This window comes from Microtus oregoni, unplaced genomic scaffold, assembly GCF_018167655.1.
Source record: "Microtus oregoni isolate MIOR12 unplaced genomic scaffold, Mior012 000003F_ref0000135, whole genome shotgun sequence".
Lineage (NCBI taxonomy): Eukaryota > Metazoa > Chordata > Mammalia > Rodentia > Cricetidae > Microtus > Microtus oregoni.
Window position 1 is genome coordinate 20132014 of NW_024543062.1, and position 10236 is coordinate 20142249.

The window sequence follows — 10236 nt, forward strand, 5'->3', positions numbered from 1 at the left end:
ATGATCAAACAGAACCATTTTCTGGTGATAAATGGCAAGAACTGCTGTGTGTTCCGAGATGAAAACATTGCCAAAGTCTTGCCACCGGTGTTGGGGCTGGAGTTTGTGTTCGGACTACTGGGCAATGGCCTTGCCCTGTGGATTTTCTGTTTCCATCTCAAGTCCTGGAAATCCAGCCGGATTTTCCTGTTCAACTTGGCCGTGGCTGACTTTCTCCTGATCATCTGCTTGCCCTTCCTGATGGACAACTATGTCAAAAAGTGGGACTGGAGGTTTGGAGACATCCCCTGCCGTCTGATGCTCTTCATGCTGGCCATGAACCGGCAAGGCAGCATCATCTTCCTCACGGTGGTGGCTGTGGACCGGTACTTCCGGGTGGTTCATCCCCACCATTTCCTAAACAAGATGTCCAACCGGACGGCGACCATCATCTCTTGCTTCTTGTGGGGTGTCACCATCGGTCTGACGGTCCATCTCCTCTACACCAACATGATGACCCGCAACGGCGATGCGAAACTGTGCAGCAGCTTCAGCATCTGTTACACCTTCAGGTGGCATGATGCAATGTTCCTCCTGGAATTCTTCTTGCCGCTGAGCATCATCCTGTTCTGCTCAGCCAGGATCATCTGGAGCCTAAGGCAGAGACAAATGGACAGACATGCCAAGATCAAGAGGGCCATCAACTTCATCATGGTGGTGACTATCGTGTTCGTGATCTGCTTCCTGCCCAGCGTGGCTGTGCGGATCCGCATCTTCTGGCTCCTCTACAGAAACAACGTGTGGAACTGTGAGATCTACTCCTCTGCGGACCTGGCCTTCTTCACCACCCTCAGCTTTACCTACATGAACAGCATGCTGGACCCAGTGGTCTACTATTTCTCCAGCCCATCCTTCCCCAACTTCTTCTCTACGTGTATCAACCGCTGCCTTCGGCGGAACTCGTTGAGCGAAACAGATAATAACCGGAGCACAAGCGTGGAGCTCACGGGGGACCCCAGCACAGTCAGAGGTATTCCAGAGGCATTAATGGCTGACCCCAGTGAGCCAGGCAAACCCTCTTATCTGGCCACAACATCTCGTTAAGCCTCTATGCCAAGAAGGAAGGTTGCCACTCAGCCTGAGCTCTCTGGAGAAACAATCTGGCCGTTGCACAGAGTAACATCATGAGACTTGGCTCACACAGTTTCTCGGAACTTCTAGATTCAGAGAATCTGATTTAGAGAAACACCATGGTGGAGTCAGTGGCTTGGTTGCAAGGTGCTGCCATAGAAGTCTCAGAAGATCCAGAAGGTAGAAACTTGTTAGTCTCCCAAGCCTGCGGGGGTGAAGAGGACAGGATCCTGCAGCGTTTGAGCTCCAGACACACCCATTCGTGCCTATGGCTTCTTGGCTTCTTTCCTCAGCCGTCTCAAAGCCTCGGATGGTCCTTCAGTCCCTAGGGTCCTATCTAGACGGTCTGTGGGACCCAGTGGGGGACAAAGAGAGCCAAGGAGCTAGAGACGATCTCTGCCCAGGTGTCATTGAACAAGCCAGCAGGTCACTTGGATTCTGTGGAACCAGTTCGCTTTTCAGCCAAACTTGAGCAGAAATGGAGAAGCGGGAGGAGATTCCAAAGCTTTGATTGTTCTGGGAGTCTCCGATGGTGGTAAGAAGGGGCTAACTTCAGGAGAGACTGAACTATCTGTTGGAGGGAATTAAACCATCAGCAAGAAATTCAACCGAGGAGTTAAAAGGCTTCAGGGAAGACAACTGCCTCCCTCTTCTGTCCACCTTTCTTTGTAAAAGGGGTTTATGTGTGTTCATGATTAAATGGGGCGGGTGGAATCCTCCTGGGTCATATGCTTGTGTTTCTGTACTTCCATCTGCCATTTCAATAAATTTCAACAGGAGACACAGTCTGCTGTGCCATCTGTCTGGGTTAGAGTTCCCAGAGTTGGGCTCCTTACTTAAGACCCGTATGGGTTATGACCTGTATCCTAGCAGAAAAGTTCAGCGTGTTGCGAAGCACAGACGGGTGTGGAGCTCTGTCATGAGATAGCTAAGGGATGGGTGGGAAGGACATAAGGCATTTGGGAAGGCTGTATAGTAAAGTTTGCATTGGAGTTTCCCCCTTTACAGTTTGGTGAGTGTTGCTATTAATAGCTGTACATTAAAAAAAAGAATTAGACCACAGTGGGATTTTTTTCCGCCCCCAGGAAGAGGAAGGGAGAGCTTCCTATGGAATGGTTTCGGTTCCCAGTTCTGAGATGGAAAGGAGATGTACTGGTTTGAGCCTGCTGTGGGTCCAAGTTTCTGCTGTACTTTCATTTCCAGTTTCTGTCCCTCCTTGATCCTTTGGCAAGATAGGCTTAACTTTTCCCCCTGAGCTAGATGCAAATAAGAATTTAAATATTCAGATTTCCCAGGCCAAAACGGCGGAAGGCAAGAAACAGGGGACAGAAGGACAGTCTTGATTTCACGGGCTTGCTTGAAGTTTATTGTCTCTATTCCCTTCAGCTCCCATGGGTAGGAATTTAAAAGCAGGGGTTGCCTTCTTCGGAAAGATGGCAGACAGGAGCGCAGAGCTGAGCAGGGATTTCCCCCGTTCAGATGAGTGACTCACAGGGAAGCCCGCGGTGAACCGCCCAGTCCTTCAGCGGCTGAAGTCAACAGCTGACATACTTTCCTCTGGTTTTCCAGTACTAAACTGTGCACCAGACTCTCTAGGTGGTGGCAGTACAGCCAGGAGCAAGGTCGATAGGTGGTCCTCTTCTCATTGGACTCAGAGTCCAGGCAGGGAGGAAGGAAGGAAAGGCACGACCGCAAAGCTATTGGTGCTAACAGCCAAGCCTGGCAGTGGGGACGGTGGAAATGACTGGGGTGGGGTGGCTGGGAAGGCCTCCTGGAGGAAGTGACATTGAGCTGAGCCAGGTTAACAAGACAGAGCAAACTACCAAAAAATATGGGCTTAGGCAGTGGGGTGAGTAAGTGTGTGCCAAGGTCCTGAGGTGACCGTGAATCTGATGGGTGTGAGTCAGAACCACAAACTGAGTGGCTTAAAACAATATAAATTTATTCTGTCCTTTTTGGGAGGACAGAAATCCAAAATCAAGGTGTTGGCTGGGTTTGGCTCCTTGCATCAACTCTGCAGGAGAGTCGGCTCCCTGCCTCACTCAGCGGTTACCAGCAATTCTTCTGCTCTTTGGCTTGTAGAAACAGCACTCTAATCGCTGCCTGCTGTGATTCCAGGTGCGTTATCTACCGTGTGGTGCTGTGGACCAAATCCAGGGCTTCATATATGCTAGAGAAGCACTTTACCCACTGAGGCCAGGGATGCAAACATTGTGCTACTTTACACAAGGGATTTGAGAATTCTTGCATTTTGGCACCCTGGGGGTCCTGGAACCCGGTGTATGAATGTATGTACAAGCAGGTGCCAACTGGAAAGGCGGTTATAATAATTTCTTTGAACTTTAGGTTTTTATGTATTACTGCTGTTGTGTATATGATGTGTGTATTGTGCCAATGTTCACACGCAGAGGTCAGAGGACAACTTTGTGGAGCCAGCTCTCCCCTTCTATCTTAGTTCAGGTTCGGGGGATCAAGCCCAGCTCAGGTTACAGTCAAGTGCTCCTCTGAACCACCCACTGGTCCCTGGTTACCCCGGAAACAATAACTTGTGCATGTATTTTCTTTATGCCCTCTAAATCTTACAGCTGCTTTCTTGACTTTGGGGGTGTGGCGGTTTTGGGACTACACATTCTAAATACTCTGAACTTTGTAAAGAGGGACTTCCTTTTAGCTGTCCCCAGTAACCTTTTCCAAACATGGACAGATCACCCCCTAAATCTAGAACCAGAAACCAGGGGTTCAAGACCATGCCCATTCTGATGTCAGGAACTCTCCTCCCTTCCAGATTAATTAGACGAGTTACCCCTGACCCCACTCTGGAACCTTCTGCAGTGTGTGGGACTCTGGACAATGTCCAGTATTCTAATGGCAACACACCCCGGCCCTCAACTGTGGCTCAGTTTAATATTCAAAACACTTCCTGGATGTGGTCTGGGGCCATACTGGCTTCACTGTTGACAAACCTCAGCTGTCCACACACAGGACCTGTCCGGAGGCCTCTGGCCTCATCCCCTGCCCTTGACTGTGCTTCTGTGGTCTGTGATTTAGCGAAGGAAACAGTTCTTTCAGGTGCGTCAGACAACGAAAGATTTGGCGAAGTCTCAGACTGTACCAGTTACCAGCAACAAGGGATCTGGATTGTCTCCGGCAGGCCCAGCTTTTGGTTCAGTTGGTGATGTCTTCCCATTGGAACAGGCTTTACCTGTAAAGTAGGCCTGAGGTGTGCTTGGGAGGAGGAGCTAGCAGGACGACTTGAGCCTGTGAATCGGGGCCAATTTGATCAATACAGGAAGACCTTGTCTCAAAACAAACAGAAAAACAAACCAAACAAGGTGGCTAGGAGAATGGCTTAGTTGGTAAGATGCCTGAGAGCTAGGGGTGGCGGCACACATCTACGCCGTCAGCAATTGGGAGGCAGAGGCGGGTGAATCTCTAGGACTCCGAGGCCAGCCTGGTCTACGTGGTGAGTTCCAGGGCAGCCAACACTGCACGCAGTGAGACCCTACCTCAAAAAAACAAAACAAAGCAAAACAAAAAACTCAAATCAAACCAAACCAAATAAAACTAAAAACAAATGAACTGAAAGCTAGGCCCAGCAGCACACATTTGCAATCCTAGGCAGAGATGGCCGAAACATGGGCTCACTGGAGCTCACTGGCCACCTGGCCAAGCAGGACCGAGAGCTCCAAGTTCAGTGACAGATTTTGTATCAAAAATAAGAAGGTTGTTGAGGAAGCGCACCTTCTATCCACCCCTGGCCTAGCATGCATCCGCACGTCTGCACACATCCGTGCAAACACACACACAACCATAAAAGCCCCTACAAATTGGAGCAGACAGTTCACAAGTTTATGCTTATATATTTTAGTGTGTGTGTGTGTGTGTGTGTGTGTGTGTGTGTGTGTGCCCTGATGCACACGTAGAGGCCAGAGGACGACTCGAAAGAGTTGGTTCTCTCCTTCCACCATGTGGGGCCCAGGGATCAAACACAGGTCTTCGGACTGGGCTGTAAGTGTCCTTATCCCTGCCTGAGCTATCCCTGTTGCTCTAGAACAGAGAACAAGCTTTTTGTTGTTGTTCGTGGTGGTGTTTTTGTTTGTTTGTTTTGTTTTTGAGACAGGGTTTCTCTGTGTAGCCCTGGATGTCCTGGAACTCTCTCTAAAGACCACTCACAGAGATCCACCTTCTTCTGCCTCCTGAGTGTTGGGATTAAAGGTGTGCACCATCACTATCCAGTTTAGACTCTTTTTTTTTTGTACAATTCTTTGGTGACTGAGTCTGGAGCTGTTCGTGTTAGACAGCCAGACTTCCTGAGAAGAAATTACATTTATTTCTTCTTACAGTAATAGGAAAGGAATTTTTGTTATAATAATTTAATCATATGCTACCAATAACTGCAGTATATTCCTGCTGTACAGCTGTGTCCTCCAGTTTGAAGCGTCACCATGAGAGGGAATGGGGGGCACTCACTGGGGGTCTGTATATAAATAGTAAATACTTGCTGGGAGACTCTTCAGTGGAACTGCCTGCAAGGTGTGCTTGGCGCTCCAGAGAATTTTTGTGAGTTGTCACCCGTGCTGAGGTGGGCTTTACAGGAAGGCAGCTGCCTTAGTGATCTCAATGATCTCACCGCTTCACCGAGCTGGACCTGAGCAGAATCAGAAGTGTTTGGTCGTAGGCCCGAAGAGTCTTATCTAAGGTAAGCAGACATTTCTTTATACGGTGTCAGGAAATTAGTGCAATTTGAGATTAGGTTGTCCAAGAGATTAAGAGCAGGGAGGAAGGACACTTGAGAGGAAACAGAAAATAAACCAGGCAGGATGGGGAGCAGGCATCTGCAGCTCCGGCACTTGAAAGGGTCGTGAGTGCCACATCTGCCTGGACTGCACAGTGTGCTTGGGCCACACGGTGAGCTCTATTTAAAGAAATATAAGCTAGGGCCTGGAAAGATAGATGGCTCAGAGGCTGAGAGCACTGACTGCTCTTCTGAAGGTCTCAGGTTCAATTCCTAGCACCCTCGTGGCAGCTCGCACCTGTCTGTTCCAGTTCCAGGGGACCTGACACCCATGGTAAAACACCGATGCCCGTAAAATAAAAATAGAGAAATATGATCTAGGCTTGGGCAGCTCTGGGCCAGGACAGGATGCTTCACCTAACTCTTAGCCATAACAGTCATCAGCCTTTCACATAGGAGAAACCATTGATTCCAAATCACTGTCTAGAAAACTGTGAAGGGGCCGGTGAGATGGTTCAGCGTGTAAAAAGACTTGCTGTCCCGGCCTCATGGCCGGCGCTACCCCAGAACCCCAAGAAAGAGCTGGCTATGGAGGTGTGCATCTGCAGTAGCAACACTCCTGCAAAGAAATGGAAGGCAGGGGAGCTCATGGGCCAGATAGCCTGGAGGAGCAAGAAGCATATTAGAAACAAGAGAGAAACTTTTTCAACTCGGCGGAAGGAGAGAACTGTCTCCCTAAGGTGTTCCTGTGCACAAAAGTGTTCCACCACACTCACACACCCACATGCACACTCACAGCATACAAAACAATAATTGCTTTAAAAGCTAAAAGAAAATATTTACAAAGACAACAGCACTGCCCGTGCAGAGGTGTGTGTGTGGTGTGCACATGTGCATTTTTGCTTGTATGCTTATTTATTGTTGTTCAGGGGATCCAGCCTAGCGGGTCAGGAGTGCAAGGCAAGTGTTCTACCATTGAGCTACATTCTTGGTTCTGAGTTTTACATTTTCGTCGGGTACTATAGGGGAGACACCCCCACCCTGCCAACAGAGGTAGTCACAGTTTTGGCTATTCCAAGTCGGGGTCCTGAGGGTCGTGATAGCTGCTGGTCATGCCGGAAAAGGTCCTATAATCTGGAAGGAGTACTGGCAGTGGTGGGTGGGCCTGGTGGGTGGGCCCTGAGGATCCCTAGTATAGAGGCTGAGTGATGTCAGAATACTAGGACCCCAGATACTAAAGGACACCATCAACTTCGACCCACTGGCCCAGCATTCTTAGGAGAGTGGAGCGTCTCCAGGTCATCTTGATTTCAGCCACAGCACGAATGGCATTTTACGACTAGTTTGTACACGGACGTGCTCTCTGCCGGTGTTCCTTGGGTCAGGTTAATAAAGGGAACGCTCCACTTCGCCCGCGTGGCTGGGCTTTCAGCCAAGCCCATCGCAATCCTCTGCAAAAATCCTGCCGCGTCAGCTATGCTACAGACTGCTTCTACCAATCACATCCCCCAACCTCCGGGAGCAAGGAACACTGTGCCAGTCCAGACCCATTCACCCGTGAGCGTCTAGACATGGGGTCAAGAGCCCAGGGAAAACCTTCCTGGAGAATGAAGGGCTTTGTTGTTACATATTGCTTAATGAACTTGGGACAAAGAAGGGATGGTTGGTAAAATGCTTGCCAGGCAAGCAAGCATGAGGACCCAAGTTTGGTTCACCTAAAAAGCTGGGCATGGGGCTTAGAGGTTAAGAGAACTGACTGCTGTTCTGGAGGTCCTGAGTTCAATTCCAGCAACCACATGATGACACACACCCATCTATAATGAGATCTGGTGCCCAGAACACTATATACATAATAAATAATTTTTTTAAAAAAAGCAGGACATGATGGCACCCACATGTGATCACAGTGCCGGGGAAGTGATGACAGGCAGATCTGTGGGGCTTGCTGGCCAGTTAGACTTGCTTCCTTGTCTAGCTCCAGGCCAAACGAGAGGCCCTGTCTCAGGAAAGAAGACGGGGACTGGGGAGATGGCTCAGCAGGGAAAGGCACGTGCCACTATCCTGGAAGACTCGATTTCAGCCTCATGACCTACATAGTGGAAAGAGAGAATCAATGGCTACCAGTTATCCTCTGACCTGCGCAGGTGTTCAGGGCGCTCATGCCCACTCGTGTGCAAATGCACCTGCACACACATGCACAAATATATAGATATATGTGAGAAAAATTAAAAATAACAAAACAAGATGGATGCTCCTGAGGAGAGACACCCCAGCTTCAGCTCCGGCTTCCACATGCGCATGCACACACCCACATCTGCACCTGGGCATGCAACCACTCCCATACATACAAGGGCAGACAGACAGACAGTTCTGCTCCGTCCTTCTCTTCGATAACCAAAGGAACATGACTATTCCATAACCAGCGTGAGACTCTCTTTGGGCCCAACTGTAACACTTGGCTGCACTCTGTCTCTTCAGGGAAAAGGGGCTGGCGCAAGGCATTGCAAACATCAGGGCCTGACCTAAGATCCACAATCCCACGGCCCTGTGTGAGGCAAGGAAGGTCCGTCTGGGTTCTCAACAAATACTGAGAGACGTGGAGCCCTGACCACACCCAGACATGGGTTTGACTGGAAGCTGCACCTGGCATGCTCAAGGGAAGTTGGCCAAGAAGAGAAAGCCTCTGTTGTCATGAGGCCGAAAAGCAGCTGGTTCCTTCTCTGCGTTTGCAGCACACGTGACACCTGGGTGGTGGGATAATGGTTTGGATGGAGTGACAGGAAAGACGGGCTGGGCTCCCTTGGAGAGGAGTCAGTTGATCACCCTGGGTCATCACAACAGAGATCTGCTTTCCGGTGTCTGGTAGTGTGAGGACCTGACTTTGCAAGCTCCATTCTAAAGAAGGGGCTTCGTCTTAAGCCAGCTGGGGGCTGGGCAATCTCAACTCCAGAAATGTGCTGTCATAGCAAAATTTTGAACAGATGCCCTAAAAATAGCCAAGTAAAAAGATAAGGAGCAGGGCCATAAAATTTAACGAGGTCCAGATGTTCTGGGAGGCATCCTGTCCTTGAAGACACCTTGTCCGCTATTAATGACTCTTTCTTAGGTTTTCGCGCCCAAAAACTGACCGGTGGGTTCAGAAACTACCTTATCTTATGTACTCCTCACAGAATCCCAAGAAACAGGACGTGAACTCCCTGATTGCTGCATTTCCCCTTTAAAAAGTTTTCCCCTTCCCTGGGTTTGGAGCTGCACTTCCCTCACCTGCTGGCATGGCGGAGGTGTGGCCCAAACTCGAATTTGAATTAAAACCCCCCTTGAACACGTGGAAGGAATGCTATACACATAATATAATAAATAAATTAAAAAAAAAAAAATAAATAAAACCCCCCTTGTAATTTGTATCGGAAATCCAGTTCCATGAATTCATTTGGGGACCAGAAACTTGGGCACCACAGTAGACCCTGCCTGTGCTCAGCTCAGAGAAACACTTCCATTAGATCCTAGCTTGGAGATTTCCTATAATCATGACATTATAGGAAAAGTGAGATTTCCTGCTTCATAGAGAAGTCAACTGAGGACCAGAGAGTTTGAGTAATTTATCCAAATCTGGCCAATGATAAACCAGGAGAGCAAACGCAAACATCTCACTCCACGGCTTTGCTTTCAAGGTTCTGAGCAGAAAGGAGATGAGAGAGGTACTAACAAGAGGAACTGGAAAGTGTAGGCTGAAAGCCTTGACCCACAGCAGGGGGAGGGAGGCATCCCACTTCCAAGTCTCCAACCATTAGGGCCTCAGGCCCCTTCCTGGATGCCTGGCATAGTGCCTAGAACTCAGAGGATGTTCTAGAAAGGCTGGTTCCCTTCTCCAAGGTTGGCTCTTGGATGACCTTGCTCCTCTTTCTTAGTGCATTTATTTCTTTTTCTTTTCTTAAACTGTTTCTCTCCTGGCAGTGGTGGCGCAATGCCAGCACTCAGGAGGCAGAGGCAGGTGGATCTCTGAGTTTGATGCCAGCTAGGTCTACAGAACAAGTCCCAGAACAGTCAGAACTGTTGCACAGAGAAACCCTGTCTAGAAAAACTATTTTAAAATGTTAATTTCACTGAGGGGTGGTGGCTCAAACCTTTAATCCCAGAACTGGTGAGGCAGAGGCAGGAGGATCTCTGTGAGTTCGAGGCCAGCCTGGTCTACAAGAGCTAGTTCCAGGATAACTAGCACTGTTACACAGAGACCCTGCCTTGAAAAAAAATAATAGTTTCTCCTCTGGGCTGGAGAGATGGCTTAGAGGTTATGGTGGATGCTGCCCTTGCAGAGTACTGGAGTTGTCTCAAAACAAACAGTGGCCGGAGAGATGGCTCATTGGCTAACTTACTCCTCTTTCAGGGGACCT

General features: G+C 49.1%; 1 protein-coding gene across 1 annotated transcript; it reads left to right on the plus strand.

The window, feature by feature from the left end:
- On the plus strand, positions 1-1855 carry Hcar2 (hydroxycarboxylic acid receptor 2). The gene has a single exon (XM_041649092.1). The coding sequence runs from the start codon at positions 1-3 to the stop codon at positions 1081-1083; it is 1083 nt and encodes a 360-aa protein (XP_041505026.1). The 3' UTR covers positions 1084-1855.
- Positions 1856-10236: the final 8381 nt, after the last annotated feature.

Coding starts and splice junctions, on each gene's coding strand:
- Hcar2 (XM_041649092.1), top strand. CDS start 1: ATGATCAAACAGAACCATTTTCTGGTGATAAATGGCAAGAACTGCTGT.